The 20,438-nt window shown below is 33.0% G+C and overlaps 1 protein-coding gene across 3 annotated transcripts in view; it reads right to left on the reverse strand.

The window, feature by feature from the left end:
• The window catches only part of LOC143226800 (protein trachealess-like), a 310,183-nt gene extending 296,013 nt beyond the window's left edge, over window positions 1-14,170 (reverse strand). For 2 of the 3 annotated variants that reach the window (XM_076458271.1, XM_076458258.1), the window contains exon 1: window positions 13,140-14,169. In XM_076458271.1, coding sequence (XP_076314386.1) covers window positions 13,140-13,234 — 95 coding nt within the window. In that variant the 5' untranslated portion in view covers window positions 13,235-14,169. Of the gene's footprint in view, window positions 1-13,139 lie in introns of all 3 variants that reach the window. The other variant, XM_076458243.1, reaches the window with a different exon arrangement.
• Window positions 14,171-20,438: the final 6,268 nt, after the last annotated feature.

Genomic DNA, 20,438 nt, shown 5'->3' on the forward strand with positions numbered 1-20,438 from the left:
CTAGTCTTACACTGCTAAATTAGGGACGGCTAGCACAGATAGCCCTCGAGTAGCTTTGTGCGAAATTCAAAAACAAACAAACAAACATTATGGCTCGTCTTACGCACTTTACAAACAATACAAATATTAGCACCTTAATGTTCGTTTATTTCTATTGTTTATGCATTTTTATACAGTATGTATAACATATTAAAATCATACCTTCAGACGTGGCTCGGTGTGGCCAAGTGGTTAAGGCATTCGACTCGTAATCCTAGGGTCACGGGTTCGAATCACCATCACATCAAACATGCATCGCCCTTTCAGCCGTGGGGGTATTATAATGCGACGGTCAATCCCACTATTCGTTGGTAAAAGAGTAGCCCAAAAATTGACGGTGGGTCTCTAGTCTTACTCTGCTAAATTAGGGACAGTTAGCGCAGATAAGCCTCGTGTGGCTTTGCGCAAAATTCAGAACAAACAAAACAAACCTTCAGACGTACAAAAATAATTTATACTATTGAAATTGTATCGAGAACAATCTGGAACTCTAAACAGTTCTTGAGAAGACCAGGTTTTGATACCCGTGATGGGCAGTTCACATATAGCCCATTGTGTAGCTTTGTGCTTAATTCAAACCAAAAAGAACAACAACTTTATAGGTTATAAAATTTTATTGAATAAAACAACAATACTATAGATCATTGTCAGTTTAAGGTTGGATTTCGTGTCATTCAATGTTTAAAAAATTTAAGGATAGTAAATATACTGAAAGCAAAAATTTGTTCACATTGTAACTTCATTGACTTATTTATTTTGACGCTACTGTCAGTCGCAGCTGTTCCGAAACTATCAGACTCAATACAGTGCTAAACGTGAGTGTTACAGACACTCTATTCGTTAAATTAAAGTAACCACTTGTCAGATTCGTTGCGAACAACTGAAAATATCCCATTAAACAATAACACTTGTGTGGAATAATTTCCCTATCGTTCCAAGAGCGAGCTGGATATCACTCTTGGAATAATTGTAACAATACATCTAATGTTTTAAGAACTTGCGTCTTCTTGTTACAGGAAGATGTTATGTGTGTCTGTGTATTCTTACAGCAAAGACATATCGGGCTATCTGCTGAGTTCACCGAAGGGGATCGAAACCCTTATTTCAGTGTTGTAAATCCGCAGACTTACCGCTGTACCAGCGTGGGACGGAAGATGTTATAACGTTGAGTAGAGAAATGGCCCTTGCCTTCACTATCTGTTAGTTAATAATTAAAATTCTTCTGAATTTCAGGAAGTACTTATACACTAAGGACACTGATTTTACTGCACATATTTTGCGGGTCTCTAATAGAACTAAGACATATTACATTCAGTTATAAATTATTTATTTCCTTTGGAAATATTGTTATAAGTGTCGTACTCTGTTATATTGTAACACCTCACATATAATAGATTTAATATTATTGTTACAGGCATGGCCAGGTGGTTAACGCATTCGACTCGTAATCCGAGGTCGAATCCCCGTCACACCAAACATGCTCGTCTTTTAAGCCGTGGGAGCGTTATAATGTGACGGCCAATCCCGTATTCGTTGGTAAAAAGTAGCCCAAGAGTTGGTGGTGGATGGTAATGACTAGCTGCCGTCTCTTTAATCTTACACTGCTAACTTAGGGACGGTTAGCGCAGATAGCTCTCCTATAGCTTTGCGCGAAATTCAAACCAATTATTGTTACACGTATAATTTGTCAACAAGATGAAGGGACACGCTATATATCCTAGTAAGAAATATGAAAATTGTTAAAGGTCAAATTTCAAGCACTGTCTTATCTCAAGTTCAGATACACTTTCAAATTTTTAAGGTAGAATATCACTGTCTATAATTTTTCTATTTGTTATTTCCATCCTCAACTGCACCTTGCACAATTCATGGGCTAAACAAACAAATTAGAGACCTATTATTTTGAATTGCAAATCATGACTTTTATAAACCAAATAACGAGATTACAACGTGTCCATAGTTGAAAGTACAGTACATACACTTAGATCTATAGATTCGAGCAGCCCGGAACGTTAGACTAGGCAACTCCGGCCCCTATAAATGTCCGACCGAAATGAGTCTTCAGAAGGTGTAAAATCAATAAGCTAGTTTATTTTACTGTAAGTTTTGTTTAAACAAATATTCGATTTAAAAAATTCTTCCAACTATTATGATATTTTGTGGAATAATTTTTTCTTGAGTAGCAAACAAAAAAATACAGCTTCTAGAACATCGTAATCAATAGTGACTGTCTTTAAACGTGCATAGTCAGAATTTTAGCACTTAAAATATGCTTCACACCTTTTTGTTTAAATCGATATGAACGTAAAAAATAAATTTATACGAAAATGATGCGTATGTTTTCTTACAGCAAAGCTACAGCGTGTTATCTGCCGAGTTCACTCAGGGAATCGAACCCCTGATTTAACTTCTGTAAAATCCGTAGACTTACCGCTGTACCAACGGGGAGCTACGAAAAAAAATGATACCAGTACATGGAATTTAGTATATTGTTAGAAAAAGATATTGAAATGACAGATAAACTTAAGGCAACATGTACAGGGGACTTCAGTGATTCAACACTTGAGACTATTTCTAGGTATCTTAAGCTACCAATAAATTATATAAATATATCCTTTCAATAACAATGGTTTGAAAATAGGCTATTGAGAAATCAGTGTAACTCATAATCTCAAATAATCACTGGTTTTAAAACCAGAGTTATGTATTTTACTGATGTAACTGGAACTCAAAGAGTCTTGGGGCAAAAATTGATGATGTCACACTCCAACAAAATTTTTACCGTATTTCAAGATATTTTTAACCTCGATTTCAGTTTTTATAACTTCAAATGTCAATTTCGACAGGTCACTTCAGAGTCTCCCCTACTATGTGCCACTGCATATTAACACATGAACTGAAAGTCAGGTTAAAAGCCCTTAAGGTTCAGACATAACCATCCCAAATTTTAAACTGCTGAGTAGTTATAGGATAACCAGTCTGCAATCTGTTTATAAGTGAATAACAGAATTAACTGCCATAGTATATCACGTCAAGACGTTAGATAAAAAATATTTCATCTGTTATCTGGTTCTGGTAGATCACTTTAAATATTTCGCCTTAACTCACTGCGGTTGTTGTTGAATAAAACTTCTAGTAAGACGCGGAGAAACAACATATGTTAGAAATGCAAACTGTCCATTACCTTCATGTACCGTGCATATCATGAATCTCAGTATTAACAATCTTTAACAAGTAACGATAACATTCGGTGTTTGTCATGTGTTAATTAACACTTCTAAAAGGTATAAGTATGTAACTGAGCTTTTAATACGCAGCCGCTGGCACACATTTTCTATCATCTGTTATACAAGACATACGATAGGAACATTTTTACGTACAATCTGGTAACAGCTAGGGCTTTCTTATAAACTCTCCACACAGTAAAACTGTGTTAAACTGTTTTCAACTGAATACTGTGCCATTATGTAGATGATGTGAGAGCGCCAGCACTAAGGTAGGGGAATTTTGTGTTAATAATTTTTAGCCTTTTGGACTTGTGCATTAACCTTGCATTTGAAACCAACGGTTTGCTAAATAATCTTTTCCATGTCTGGATTTCGACTTCGGTGGCACAATTCCATATCCGTGGAAGGAGTGCGATTATTCTCATAAACGATGTTAATTAGGAGAGATTTGGGTAAGTAGCACCTAATTAGCAGCTGCATAAAAAGGCTCCGTGTTTATTTGCTTGTTTGTTGTTGTTTTTTTCAGCTTCGTCATCTTTTGACCGATTTGGAATCTAATTGAAGTTTTGGACTTAAAGGTCAAAGCCATTCGATTAATCTATTTGCTCTTGCTCAAGATCCTAAGGATTACTGTACTCTAATCCTTCATAAAATAATGTCAGTTTGAGGGTAGGCTGGTAGAGATCCTTATGAGTAATAAAATCTACTTGGTTATGCATGTGCCCCCCCCTCGCTTGCAGCTGCTGGCGCACAAAAATATAGCTAATAAAAAGGGAAACTAATACACTGCTGTCTAAAATCTTAAGGCTAATGAACATAAAGAAAAAATATGCATTTTGCGTTTTTAGACTCAACCACTTATTTGAGTAGAGCTTTGAAAGACGAAAGTAAGAAAAGAGAAAATAAAAGTAAAAATTTTACTTTTACTTACCAGCTAGTATTTAGGCTAATTTTATAGTGTTCACATTTTTCCTATTAAATGCTAAAAAGTTTTTTTTTTTTTTCCTTTTCTTATTTTCATCTTTCGAAGCTCTACTCAAATAAGTGGTTGAGTCTAACAACGCAAAAGGCATATTTTTTCTTTATGTTCATTGGCCTTAAGATTTTGGCCAGCAGTGTGTATCATAGATTAATTTACTTTAATCTTGCCTTAAAGAACTTCAATTTAAGGAGAGACTGGTAGAGATCCTGGTGAGTGATAACATCTGGTCAGTTATACGCGTGCCCCACGGTTGGTATTGCTGGAGTACAAAAATACATCTGATACAAAAAAGGTGGGGAAATCTTATAAATTAATTTGTTCAAATCCTACCTGAAATAATAATAATAATCTCAATTGCCACGTTTATTGATGATTCTCTCTTGTTTGTTTTTTATTTAACATCTTTTATTTGTTATTGTCGATACTTTTGTCATTAATATTTTGGGAAAAACACGCAAATTGATAAAATGTCCAAGAATGATGGATGATGTTACCACAGGACGGGTCCTAAAACTCCTGATTTCGTACCATTAACAACACTATGTTACACAAATTTTGTCCCTGAATAGTATGTGTTATTTCTTAATTGCTTATGTTGTAAAAGTACAGAAAATGTCCATTATTCCCTTCAAACTTTGCTTTTGTGACCTGGATAATGAAATTAATAAATTAACCTATTTTCTGTGTAAAAACGGGCAAATTTGCACATTTTTATTTACATAAGGTCTGAATAAAACAACATATGAATCAAGATTTACATGTATTTATTCTATAGTTGTATAAAAATGTTTAGAAGTGAGTAGTTTTTCGAGATTTGCGACTGTAATGTAAATCACTTTCACATATCAGCTCCCAAATATAGTCTCCCATCATGTTTTCATTATACGCTCCCAGATCACAAAAGCAAGGTTTGAAGAGAAAAATAGGTATTTTCCGTGTACTTTAGACATAAGCAATTGAGAAATAACACTTTCTGCCCAGGAACAATAAAAATTTTGTTACATAGTGCAATTATTATTCTCTATTTTTTTTCTAAATTATTTCTCTTTCTATGGGATTTTTCCTAAACAAACTGTAAATGTTTTACAATGTTAATTTTAGAGGTTTGTCTTATTACTTAGAGTGCTCGGACTATTAATCTTAGGATTCATGGCTGGCGTCCCGTTGCCACAAAACTCTGCTCCACTCTTCGGAACCATGGCTGAGCTATAAAAATGCGTTTCATTTATTCGGTCAGAGCAGAGTAGCCCGACAGTTGGTAATGAATGCTGTTGAATAGTTATCTTTTCCTTACTCTATCATTTCATTATTAGAGACAGTTGTGTGCATTTAGAACTTTGTGTAACTTTGCTCTAAAATTCTCCAGCAAACGACTAATCTAAAATGTTAATAAAACAGTACTAAACTTGACCAGTGAGGCTGTTGTTGTTTGTAGTTAAACACAACGCTCCATAATGGGTTGTCCGTGCTTTGCCCACCAGGGGTATTGAGACCCGATTTCTAGCATTGTAAGTCCGCAGACATACCGCTGTGCCACTGATGTGATCGCCAGTAAAAGCGATATTAATTTTCAGTCTAGAACTACAGCATTGATCCGATATTATTATAAGACAAGCCTGTAAATAAAAATTAAAGAGATCAAAATAGTTATATCAAGTCGTGAACCTCATTCCCTGTGTGTTTTCCCAGTATCATTAAAAAGTTACATCTGGTATGACAGTATATTTAAAAATTAATTACATTTTAGTTAATTTAATGTGTCTGATAACGTGGAATAAATCTTATAAGAGCAAAAAAACAAACACTGGTGTGTTAAATCACGAAATTTAATTTGCATACTTATTATTGTAATATGGATATAAAATACAACACTTTTACATACAGATATGTAAAATATATACATAGGTTAATTAATAATAGTAATAGTGTGAATATACATGTGTTCTTTTTTCATTTGAGAAATTAAAACTCACGAAACGAGCTTTTACTCAGCCCTTCTCACCATAAGAACCGGTAAACAACACAAGTAATCTTCGTGGCATATTTAGGCCTAAGATATAATCGAGATAAGTTTTCCTGCGCTTCTAATGGCCGCGCCCAGTTCTTCTACAGGGCTTTCCCTCCCCTGCCCGCCTCCATTTATTTATTTATGTTTGGCACTCATTTTTAATTGGTTAACCTTGGAAAGATAAAATTTTATTTCACTTAAATTAACAGAAAATATAATTCCTCAAATCCTACAATATCTGTATCAATCGAGAATATTTTAAATTAATTAATAATGCTATGTACTAACGAAAATACAATTATAATGTTATAGATTATCACTACTTAAGTGAGAACCATTGAGATTTTTAACAAAAGAGGCACAGAATCTATGGCTTATATTTGTAATAAAAAATAAAACAATATCAGTTTAAAGTACGGTATATGTACATTAAAATGAAAAGTAAAAACCAATATTCATTGGATTACCTTATATTAAAACTAAAAGTGAACTGTTACTCGGTTAGATGAATACTAAACACCAACAGTCACCGAATCCGCTTATATTGAAATTAAAAACTAGCACTGGGTCAGACGAGAAGTAAAAACCAATAGCCACCAGATTACCTTATATTAAGTCTAAAAATTTAGTGTCACTAGATTAGATGAAAATTAAGAACCAACAGTCATCGTATTAGCTGATATGGAAATTAAGTTAGCTGAAAATTAAAAATCCACATGTTATAACTCATGCTAAAAATTATCAGAAACCACGTTAATCACTAAACTGTGAAAGAACAAATGCTTTATTACTCAAGATTGAAATTCCAAGACGAGCATTTCACAGAAAAAGTAATAATCGTAATATTAATAACCTGTAAACTGTTGTCTATATGCTGAAGCAAATAGGGTAATATGGATGGTGTCATAAAACGACCTACGTAATAGTGATTCTTAATTATGGTATTTTGTTTTTTTATAAGCAAACATTTTAGGTACATATGGTAATATAACTTTGTTTTTAATGTTCATAAAGAGGTGTTAACTTTCGGAAGTTGTTTTTAATCACATTATCTTATGTTGAAATGTTTGTATTTTTCAACCGTTGTAACCTTTACGGTATTCTGTGTGAACTGACATTCATGGTATAGTGTTAACGTTCACAGACGCTCTCTTCTAATATAACACTGTGTACAAACAAACACTTACTGCAGTACGAATACGGCCAACTTCTTTAATTGTGATACTAACATTTACGTATTTTAGTACTCATATTCAAAGAAACTATTAATACGCTTTACAGTATATATACAAATCCCTCTATATAGCGTGGTACTAGAGTACTATAAGAATACATCGTCTTCTACTATGGTGTTATTGGTATATCGGTACTTGTAAAGAATTTCTCAAGTAACAAAAATAGTTTTATATGATTAAAAAACACGTGTTACACTTTGTAAACATTGTATTTTATTTTTATTATATTATATTTTTGTTATTATTACACGAGTCTTCTATGACTGTAGGCTCATAATTCCGTGATTTGTTAAATTATCGACCGAGAAATTAATAGATAAATTATTTACATCACAAAATTATTGTAAGTTGTGTATATATTAGCGTTATATATACGATAATAAACTAGTGTAACTATAATGACGTTGAAGATATTCTGACATCATGATCAAGAATTGTAATATCCTTGAGTTATCAACTAAACTACTAACACTCAATATATTACTGGGGAAATTCTGTTCAAGTACCGGTATACAAATAAACTATAACAATACATTGCCTTCTATTACGGTGTATTGATGTACAAACAAACTATAACAATGCATTGTCTTGTATTACTTCAGTAAAATCAAATAAATCTAGTGCAATACCAATGTAACATAACTAGAATTTTAACGCTTCCAATACACATAAATCAGTTAATCTCAGTGTAGAATACAAGTGAAGACATACGTTACAGTCACGTTTATTAAGTTTCCTTTCACATTCTACTTCGAAAGAAACTATGTAACACAACATTTTTATTTCGTTTATCACTCATCCATCCCGAGCTGAAGACGCTTTGAAACAAAACTTCTACTAATAACAATAAGGTACATTGTAAAGTGTTTTATTTTACTTTACCATTGTTTAAGTCACATTGTTATTTTAAAACGTGTTAAATATTTTTATTTATTTATTTAATTTTCAGTTATAATTGTATTTATGACAAAACTACCAAACTTATTTGCCTCCGTGGCTAATTTTGAACTGCTGACCAGAGGGAAAGCTACAAGTGTTCAACTGCTTACAATCCACGCTGAGGAACTGATTGACAATCTTTCTTATGTGGCACCGTAGTTTAGAGTGGGAGGGAAATTTTTGTGGTACGTTGCGCGGGTTCCAGTTTGGCTCGATATCTCTGAAATCCAGAGTTCTTAGTAAGAAGTTAATCTATGATTCATCATGTTGAGTTGAAAGATGAAATATGCAATTAAACAGGGAAATTCTCATTAGTAGAATTGTATTGTAATATCACATCTAGAACCTATTAGCATATGTATCTTAAGACGGCTAGTTTGGGTACTAAAACTTTTATTAAAATAAAGTAGAGAACAACGTTTCGACCTTCTTAGGTTATCTTCAGGTTGACCTAACCTGAAGATGACCTAAGAAGGTCGAAACGTTGTTCCCTACTGTATTTTAATACCAATACCAGCTGTCTTCAGATATATTTTTACTTCAAATGGGTTTCTTGTCATCACTATTAACATATGGTTTTATTTGAGAAGAATAAGATCACGACAAACTATATTTATTTATTAGGTTTACAATGGTCAACAATACTTCAGTATATGAAGATGGCCCTGGTGAACCTAATTTATATATATTATTACGTTCGCTGAAACCGGTACCACGCGCTTTACTGTATACATAAAAATAGTATTATACTACCTAATTTATATAGCCCTGATTTAGCCAAGATATTTTTATGAGACATTTATAACTGTTACAAAAACTGATTCATAACCAGCATCATTACCTAACACTGAACCACTGACAATTTCATTAAATAATATTTTACCATTCTTTATACAATATTTACAAATTGTGTTTACCTAACACTTAACCACTGACAAATTCATTAAATAATATTTTACCATTCTTTATACAATATTTACAAATTGTGTTTACCTAACACTTAACCACTGACAAATTAATTAAATAATATTTTACCATTCTTTATGCAATATCCACAAATTGTGTTTACCTGACACTGAACCACTGACAATTTCATTAAATAATATTTACCATTCTCTTATACAATATCTACAAATTGTGTTTACCTAACACTGAACCACTGACAATTTCATTAAATAATATTTTACCATTCTTTATATAATATCCACAAATTGTGTTTACCTGACACTGAACCACTGACAATTTCATTAAATAATATTTACCATTCTTTATACAATATTTACAAATTGTGTTTACCTAACACTTAACCACTGACAAATTCATTAAATAATATTTTACCATTCTTTATACAATATTTACAAATTGTGTTTACCTAACACTTAACCACTGACAAATTAATTAAATAATATTTTACCATTCTTTATGCAATATCCACAAATTGTGTTTACCTGACACTGAACCACTGACAATTTCATTAAATAATATTTTACCATTCTTTATACAATATTTACAAATTGTGTTTACCTAACACTTAACCACTGACAAATTCATTAAATAATATTTTACCATTCTTTATAAATATAACAAACAAATTGTTCTTTATGTATTTGTGTTTACCTGACACTGAACCACTGACAATTTCATTAAATAATATTTACCATTCTCTATATAATATCCACAAATTGTGTTTACCTAACACTGAACCACTGACAATTTCATTAAATAATATTTTACCATTCTTTATATAATATCCACAAATTGTGTTTACCTGACACTGAACCACTGACAATTTCATTAAATAATATTTACCATTCTTTATACAATATCTACAAATTGTGTTTACCTAACACTGAACCACTGACAATTTCATTAAATAATATTTTACCATTCTCTATATAATATCCACAAATTGTGTTTACCTAAAACTGAACCACCAACAATTTCATTACATAATATTTTACCATTCTTTATACAATATTTACAAATTGTGTTTACCTAACACTTAACCACTGACAAATTCATTAAATAATATTTTACCATTCTTTATACAATATCCACAAATTTTGTTTACCTAACACTTAACCACTGACAAATTCATTAAATAATATTTTACCATTCTTTATACAATATTTACAAATTGTGTTTACCTAACACTTAACCACTGACAAATTCATTAAATAATATTTTACCATTCTTTATACAATATCCACAAATTGTGTTTAGCTAACACTGAAACACTGACAGTTTCATTAAATAATATTTTACCATTCTTTATATAATATCCACAAATTGTGTTTACCTAACACTGAACCACTGACAATTTCATTAAATAATATTTTACCATTCTTTATATAATATCCACAAATTGTGTTTACCTAACACTGAACCACCAACAATTTCATTAAATAATATTTTACAATTCTTTATACAATATTTACAAATTGTGTTTACCTAACACTTAACCACTGACAATTTCATTAAATAATATTTTACCATTCTCTATATAATATCCACAAATTGTGTTTACCTAACACTGAACCACCAACAATTTCATTAAATAATATTTTACAATTCTTTATACAATATTTACAAATTGTGTTTACCTAACTTTGAACCACTGACAAGTTCATTAAATAATATTTTACCATTTTTTATATAATATCCACAAATTTTGTTTACCTAACACTGAACCACCGACAATTTCATTAAATGATATTTTACCATTCTTTATATAATATCCACAAATTGTGTTTACCTAACACTGAACCACTGACAATTTCATTAAATAATATTTTACCATTCTTTATATAATATCCACAAATTGTGTTTACCTAACACTGAACCACCAACAATTTCATTAAATAATATTTTACAATTCTTTATACAATATTTACAAATTGTGTTTACCTAACACTTAACCACTGACAATTTCATTAAATAATATTTTACCATTCTCTATATAATATCCACAAATTGTGTTTACCTAACACTGAACCACCAACAATTTCATTAAATAATATTTTACAATTCTTTATACAATATTTACAAATTGTGTTTACCTAACTTTGAACCACTGACAAGTTCATTAAATAATATTTTACCATTTTTTATATAATATCCACAAATTTTGTTTACCTAACACTGAACCACCGACAATTTCATTAAATGATATTTTACCATTCTTTATATAATATTTACAAATTGTGTTTACCTAACACTGAACCACTGATAACGTATGTTTTTAAATAATCGAAACGTGCAGTTTTAAGTTTTAATTCAAACAACATTGTATCACTGTCGAGATTTTAGTTCATAATTGTACATTATTTTATACACATAATTAAACATTCACAGCCTTCGTTTACATATTACTGGATCATTAATGATATTTGTTTACAGAATATTGGAGAGACGATAACCTTTCTTTACGCATTATTAGAGAATTAACATATTTTTGTCATATAATAATAAATAATTATTAAAATTCTGATACATAATACTGAACCATTAACAGACTGTGTTTACATGAGATTGTAAAGCTTTCTATTTATAACACTATATCATTTTTTGTTTGATAACATCACATCAACAAATAGCTTTATTTATATACAATCTATATGTTTGTTTACATAGTATCGTATCATTTACAAGCTCTGTTGACATACTTTAAGCCAATTGTTAACTTTTTTTAAATAGTATTGGACAACTGACAAGCTTTATTTACGTCATACTAACTTATTGACATATAACCTTGTAATATTGTTTGATCAACAAGTTGGTTTATATGTCTTAGGCTAGTGATAAGGTTTCTGTATATAATATGTGTCATTAATAAGAATATAATAATGTGTCATTCTTTTCTTCACACGTATTTTTCGGCCAGTGAGGGCGTGATTTATACAACACTGCTGAGTACCCTCACTGTTAACGATATTTTCGACCGTAAATCTAATTACATATCACGAAATTCAACTGGTGTGTAAGATTTGAGTTCGTCCTAGACGCATATATTAAAATAATACTGGCAAAGATCTGTATAATAAAAGCATGATAGTAAAGCTGAAATAAATAAAAATAATATTAGATATGTTAAATATTAAAACCGGTAGTGTAACTTATTGTCAAAAAAGGAAAAAGTATATGTTACATACGAAACACATACAAATTAGCTCTTAACTTCAATCACTGTCTTGGAATGTTGCATATTGATATTTTACCTCTTCCATCTCTTTATATTGTTAATTCTGGATTCTATACATTTTCTAAATGGCTATGAACTGTATGTGACCTATTTCTGCTAACGAACAGTGAACATGAATTTAATAATTAACATATTTGCTAATAAAACAGCATGTTTTATATTTGAGGATATGAATGATTTCCTGTACAACCATAATATTGAAACTGAATATTAATAAAAAAAACATGAAATAAGTGTGACAGTATTTTTTCTAGGTTCACCCCTTGCAAAAACTTTAACGTTTGACACCAACTTGAGTACAAAAACTGACGTTCATGATTGTGGAAATTTTTGCACATAGTCAGCCTTCATGATGAACTACATGTTATTTTTACTCCTGCTTTAAGCTTCTTTATTGGATTATATACAAAATATGATGTGTAGTTTGTAGCATTTTAAGTTCGGTTTATTGTTAAAAAATATTAGAATGTATATCCTGAAATGCAAAGCTCAAATACCTCTATCCTACCTGTAGTAAGGATGATATCCCTGGGATGGGACATGCAGATCCATGGGGAGAGCTCCATATCCCTCAGGCGGATGGATGTTGGGGTGGGACGCCATCGTCTCCGGGTGCTGAGTGTAGTAACACTGACACACGGGTGTAGGGCCAAAGGGTACCACAGGGCAGAGCGTTGGAGAATGCGGACAAGAATGACGAGACAGCCCTTCTCCGGGCGTCAGTCCGCGCTGGCGCGTTAGCCCGTGTTCAGCCACGGTGACACTTAGGCTCAGGCAATAACAGTCCAAACGCACACAAGAAACTTCAAACAGTGTAAGATACAGCAGCTTGTACACGGCAAAGCTGCTTCTGGCGCTTTTGGCGGCAAGATCTGACACCGAGTCACGTGTAAACAATACCTTCTTCTTGCCCTTGGTGAGTTTAAGACTATTCGAAAAACAGATGCCTCACTCACAGAACAAGTGGCGGCCGCTGGTAGGCCTCACCGAAACCAACGACCAAGCTACTACACTGCCTCTCGTAGCACATGCCCTTCTCGCCGCCGGCGGTACGTTCCTACTGTTGCCGTAATTCACGGCCGTCACAGGTTGCTGACCATCAACCAATCTGAAAGAATCTGAATGCTCAACGGTCTGACGCCAGATTCCACGGGCACTCCCTCTGGTGCTCGGTGGCCAGTCCTAGTCTTCCCGAGCACAGCTGCGACAGGTGAAGAAGTTCAAACAATTGTTAATAATCCTTTCTCGCCCCGCCTGCTGCCTCAATCTGAAAGGATAGAAGCAAAGAGTTTGAAACTGGAGAGTCTAGAAATTAATGTCTCCACCCCATCTCGTTAAACTCCTCTCTAAAAATGTGTATTTACCGTAGCAGCGTCCCAACGCGGTGTCACTTTATAGAATGAACAGTGTGTATTAATGTAAAGTTCATACTTCCAGAGTCACGTAAACGGTAATAAATTTCTTTTTTCTTGGGACTCGTTCATAGTTTCTAAAATACCAGTACAAAGTAAAAAAACAAACTCTCACTCCATCATGGTTCATTAAGTCGATGACTGATACGTGTCACACACTCACTCAACGTCACAGTTGTCAACTCTCATGACGTTAGAGATACCACGTCCTACCTATCTGTGTCACGTGACGTGTTACGTGCAATTGCCCCTTCAAAAAAAAAAAGAACCCTCAAGGTTTTATCACACGTAACAATTTTAATTCAAAGTTTATGTTAATAGCAATGTGTTTTTAGTAAAGTTTTACCTAACTTTTGCAAAGGTTTCATTATTATAACATTATAAAAGTGATCCAATTTACCTACGTATCGTAGGTTTTTAAAATATTAGCTGTAATAGAAATAAATATTGAACTTGTAACTACAACAAAATTGCATGTATTTTATCAAACATTCTCCAATGCTGTTACATAATATTTCGTTTAACCAAAGAATGAAACATTATGTTACCTATCTTAACCACAATTAAACCTAATTCACTCTAATGTTCACAATAATCAGTATGATTCATTTATCTTTCTTTTGTTTCTTTGCATATTATGTTAATATAGGAACTAGAATACAACGGTAGTTATTTTTATTGAACTCTGAGATAAACCTTAGCTAAGTAAGAATGCACTAGAAAATATCCTAAAGATTCGTGTATTATATCGTAAATGAACGTTTTAAATATCTTCGCCACTAAAGTTTTCATGGATTTATTTTCTTTCTCGGATAAACTAGAACTGCCATTGTGTTGTGTAAACGTATTTATTACTGGGACATTCGTGACCTCTAAATGTTCAACTTGTTTTATGGTGGTAGTACATTCGTGGATAATCTAGAGCTACGTATCAGAACGTCTTCTCGACATGTTTGTTTCTGTGGATACTCGCGTCCTCTAGGTCACGATAGTTTATGTGAAAGCATGTCCTTTCCTGGGTAATCTAGAGTTTCGTATCATAGTGTCTTGTCGACGTATTTATTGCCCTGGATATTTACAAACTCACGAAGTCTTTAAGCCGTATCTACTTCCACGGACAACTTAGAACTTCTTAGCAAGAATGTTTACTGAAAGTATCCATTTCTAAAACGATTTTCACACAATTTGTTGAGAGGTGTATATAATTTTCACACATTTCTTTGAAGGGTGTACATAATTTTCACACATTTCTTTGAAGGGTGTATATAATTTTCACACATTTCTTGAGAGTATGTAATTTTAAACTTTCTTAACTTATTCACTTTTTAACTTTTTATTCATGAAAAGGTTTCATTCATAAAGATTTTGTTGTTTTTTGAAGTTAAGAACAAAAGCTACAATGGGTTATCTGCGCTCTGCCCACCACGGGTATTGAAATCCGATTTCTTACGTTGTAAGTTCGCAGACAAACCGCTATGCCAATAGGGGAGGTTTCTTGTTATGATAAATCTTATTAAGAATTTTGTAAAACAAATTATTATTATCCTGAGCTGGGGGAAAGCTTTACAAAAATTAAATAGTTTTCTGTTAGTAAATCGACTTCGTAAAAATAAAGTACAGATCAAACTGACATTTGAAAATTTTTATCAAGGAAAATATATTAATACTCTCAGACCATTAAACACCAGGGCCCCATATTTAAAACTCACTGCAGTACAAGGTTCTTATGTTTAAGAACTAGGCGAATAGTTGCAACTTTGTGATATCATCTTTCAGCCAAATCTTATTTTATAATTTTCACACAAAGCACTACTTGCACATTAGCCGTCCCTAATTTTGAACTAACAGACTAAATAGTCAAAGCACCCACGAACAACACTTAAATTTGTTGCTTGTGTTCGATTGAACAGTAGGATTTGACCGTCACGCTTACAACTAAACTTCCGACAACGAAATGCGCAGAGCGTTTTGAGCAAAATACGTTGCAAATCCTCAGGTTCTCAAACCGGAAGAGCTTATTGGCCCACACCTGATATTCTTACTCGAGAAAATGCAGATGATGAAGCCAGTGGTCATTTATGTACTGGCGAAACGTTGTTTATTTGGGATCTTTAGATATATATAAGTTGTTGATGATTTGGCCAACAGGAGTAAAGATTTGTACCTCAAAGATAAGTCTGCAAACTTGCAGCGCTAGAAACCATAGTTTGTTACCTATGGTGAAGACAACATAGACAGCTCGTTGTGTAGCTTTGCGTTTAACTACAAACAAAGTAAAGATTTCCTAACGTAAAAGTTACACACTTTGTAGCATACATACAAAGTAACGCACGAGATGAAGCTCGTATTTTTGTGACCTTTTTTGAGCGAACACAAAAAATTAACAGACAAAAACGAGCTAAATGAAATTGATATAAACCTATAAAGATATCTAAAAAATTATCTTTTAAAACCTGGGGTGCTTTGATTTGGAACTGACCTTCGAATTCATGTGTTAGGAATAAATATCTAAGTTCGATGTTCCGTACATTTATGGTATTAGAAACAAATACCTAAACATTATAGTTACAAATTTTGCATAGATTTAACATGTTACAAATAAATAACTATGTTCATTTTCCTTAGACGTAATGTGTTGGCAGTACTGTTCCATTAACTGTGTTTTTCCAATATATTTTTCTCCATCAATACCGCAAAACATAGACATATATATAGTGTGTTTACGCTTTGCGTATTATTTATTTCCAGTTTCGAAGCGTGTATCTGACATATATCTTAGTAAAAACGACTCCAAGCTTGTACTCTGTTGAAGAACAACCTATTATTTGACAGGAATGAAAACACGAAAAGTGGACTTCTCTGAACAATTTTTACACCGCCACACTCGTCCGAGACAAATTCTTAAATATGTTTAATCAGGAGCCGTCTCATGGAGGAACCAATTTAGCTTTGTGTAAAACAAGGACTGATACATTGAAAAATTACATTAATTATCTTCAAAGTTCACACAGTATCTTTATATTTCAAGGACCTCTGCAAGCACCTTCTTGGTTTTGAAATGCATCTCAGCAGTATTTGTTTTTAAGTTCTATTGTTTTGCCGCTTACTTTGGTAAACATGCTTGCTATCTGCGTGAAAAACGCCTGCTTAATCTTGTTGATGTAGTATATTCACGAATACAGTTGAGATATTCTGTTTTCAGTTGTTGTTGTTTTATCTGATACATTTGTTTGTTTGTTGCTTAGCGCGAAACTGCAAATTGGACTTTCCACGACAATATGACAGCAATTGTGATAGGAAATGATAACTCTTCAAAATATTTTACCATAACAAACGGTACACAGTAGGACTGTGTACTGGTCTCTATTCTACTTTCATCTGTTTTCTCTGCCTCACTATTGGGATGCTTTTAAAACCTCGGAAAATGACATCTACATATAGTTTCGAACCTGTTATACATCAAGATGTTTTGTTTCAAGCAAGAAGTAAAATCTGAGAAACTGTCGTGAGAGAATCACTATTTACATATTATAATGCACTTATTTCTCACATTATAAATGCCATTCAAAGCATTCCAGGCAACTTATTTCAAGTCTGTAAGCTATGTGGTCTAACGATAACTTTGAAAACTTTTCATATCAGCCAGCACTTAACAGACAGTACAATAGCCCAGTGGTCCATATTAACAATAAACAGCTGAACTGATTGAACAAATTTTGTTACATTAGTAGCATCACCTTTTATACATGAACTAAACTGATGTTGAAGTGAATCAACGTATAGCCAAGACAAACCAGGTGTGTGAAACAAACACAGCATTAGTATGTTGACAAAGTATTTCAGACAGTTGTACTCGGATGTGAAACTTCGGCCACGTATTAACGCCATATTAAAAGATTTGATCAATTTCACAATTGCTGCCTTTACCAAGTCTGTAACACCAAATGGCAAGACAAAACCCCTAAGTATCAAGGTTCTGCAGAGATGCCAGATAACTGGTGTGGAAAAGCTAATCATGAAAACGCAAGTTAGATTGGCGGAATGTCTGGTTCGCATGAAAGACCAACCTGAAGCTCAGCTGTATGTCCAAGTGGAAACGGGAGAAGAGCGATTCTAGAAGCTACATATACGCTACAAGGATGTCTAAAGACCATATCAAAGTATGTGGTATAAATTAAATTACATGGGAAAAGATGGCCTCAAATCGCTCAAAGTAGCGAACAACATGGCATTGATGTCTCAACATTCCAACCAACAAACGTATCTCTAATACAGAAATTATGGACCAGAAGAGAAACCTGGCCACTGTGCCACCAAATGTTTACACCTACAGCATTTGTGGTAAAACCTGCCTTGTCTGAACCAGAATAACCTGCCGTATGAGACTTCACAAGTCTGTTACTGTGGGATCTTATGTCGTTGCGACGTGAAATCCCATCATGATAATAACAGAGAGAAATTTGGAAGTCATAAAATAAACACTTTAGAATTTATAAAGATACTTCAACTTGAAAATTGTTTGCTTTATTTTATTGGACACTTTTCGAGCAAGCTTGTTTTTTTTTTTTTTTGAAGCCTCAAAACAAGAGTGTTTCTGAATATTAAATTTCTTCTTAGACACAGCTGTTTCTCAAAATTTATAACAACTTGTTAAAGTTTATGCCTACAGTTTAAAAGTAAAACTAATAACCCAGAATTTTGAACAAAATGAGAGTTTAACAGCAGACCTGACATGACTTGATGGTTAGGGGCTCGACTCACAACCTGCGGTAAACAATTTTGAATCCTATTATGAAAGATGCTTACCCTTGCTCTGGAGATGTTATAAGTGGCGGCTAATCCCACTATTCATTGGCAAAAATAATAAAAGCAGCCCAAGGGTTGGTAATGATTGGCGTTGAGTAGTTGTCTTCCCTCTAGTCTGCCACTTCATAATTAGAAACGCAGCTTTTCGCGAATTTTTTTACATTCAAACAGTCATAAAATCAATGTACTTCATTACTATCATTTGAATACCAAAACGGAAGGCCATAAAAACACAGGATCTATTACCAAATTTTGTCGTGAGGTTTGATTACATTATTTTGAGCATGGTATAAATTTTTATTAATTTTTACATGTTTTATGTAAATTAGCTCAAAGTTTTAAAGTTTCAGTTTGCTCAGTATGAAGCTAATAACAACATATATGTATATATATATGTACTTATCACTTATAGCAGTTTGTTTACTTCAATCAACTACATCTCAAGGATGTATGTTAGTGAAGCTGAATCATGCTTTACAAAGAACTACAGCCATTTAACAGTTTCAGACTAGAAAGGAGACACTTAGTGAACATCACAGTCATAGCCACCTTTTAGGCTGCTCTTTAGCCAACGAATATAAAATAAACCGTTTCATTTAAAGCGCCCCCACGGCTGAAAAAGCGAATATGTTGGATGACGGGAAATGAACTTAGGACCCACAAATAGAGAGCCAAGAGTCTTAACTACCAGACCATAACAGGCGTGAATTATTGTAACTCTGGACTTTAGCTTACAATTATTCTGCTCATTTTAAAAAAACTACATATGAGTGAATTTACACGTACAAGTATACCAATAATAATAATAACACGAAAATGTTCCTTGTATACGAAGATAAAAAAATAGATAATTATTCACCTTAGACATTTTTTTTACCTATTATGCAACACCATAAGATATATTTACAGAAATTAACCTGACTATTTCTACACATTTATTTTTTATCTATGTAGCAAGTCTTTTTTTAGCCTACATCTGCAGTTTTGCTCAATTTGGATCATTTTACCCTTTCTTACTTTGGTTATTTTTCATAAAAACTGTTATTTACATCAAAATTTGACTCCACCTTTTTGCCACATTTCAAAGTGTTATTTTTGTGTGTGATACAAATGTATAAAATAAATATAACCAGTGAATAAATCTACATATGCATTCTACAGATCAGCCAATAAAGTTGCAACTTACTTAGTAGAGCCTGTCGCATGATTGCATGTTAAAAATTAAGTTGTCCAATGAAAGTGAAACATTGTTGAATAAACGACAACTGCCTGTCGTGGAGACACAAGTGTAGGAGATGACATTTCGAATGTCTTTCGCCTTTTGTCTTCAAGTCAGACGGAAGACTTTCGAAACGTCGTCCTCTACACTTGTGTCTCCACAACAGGCAGTTGCCGTCCATTCTACAAAATTTCATCATGAATACTCTGCCTAAACAACCTATCAAAGAGATGGAAACACTTTGTACGTTTGGGACCACTAATGTTTTGTCACAGCAGTTTGCAATTCACAGTAAAGTGATGTTAGAGAAATGTCATTCACTTAAAATGTCGTGTCAAGTGAGGATCTAAAAGGAGAAAAGGACTGAGCT

Source organism: Tachypleus tridentatus, chromosome 1 (assembly GCF_004210375.1).
Source record: "Tachypleus tridentatus isolate NWPU-2018 chromosome 1, ASM421037v1, whole genome shotgun sequence".
Taxonomy (NCBI): domain Eukaryota; kingdom Metazoa; phylum Arthropoda; class Merostomata; order Xiphosura; family Limulidae; genus Tachypleus; species Tachypleus tridentatus.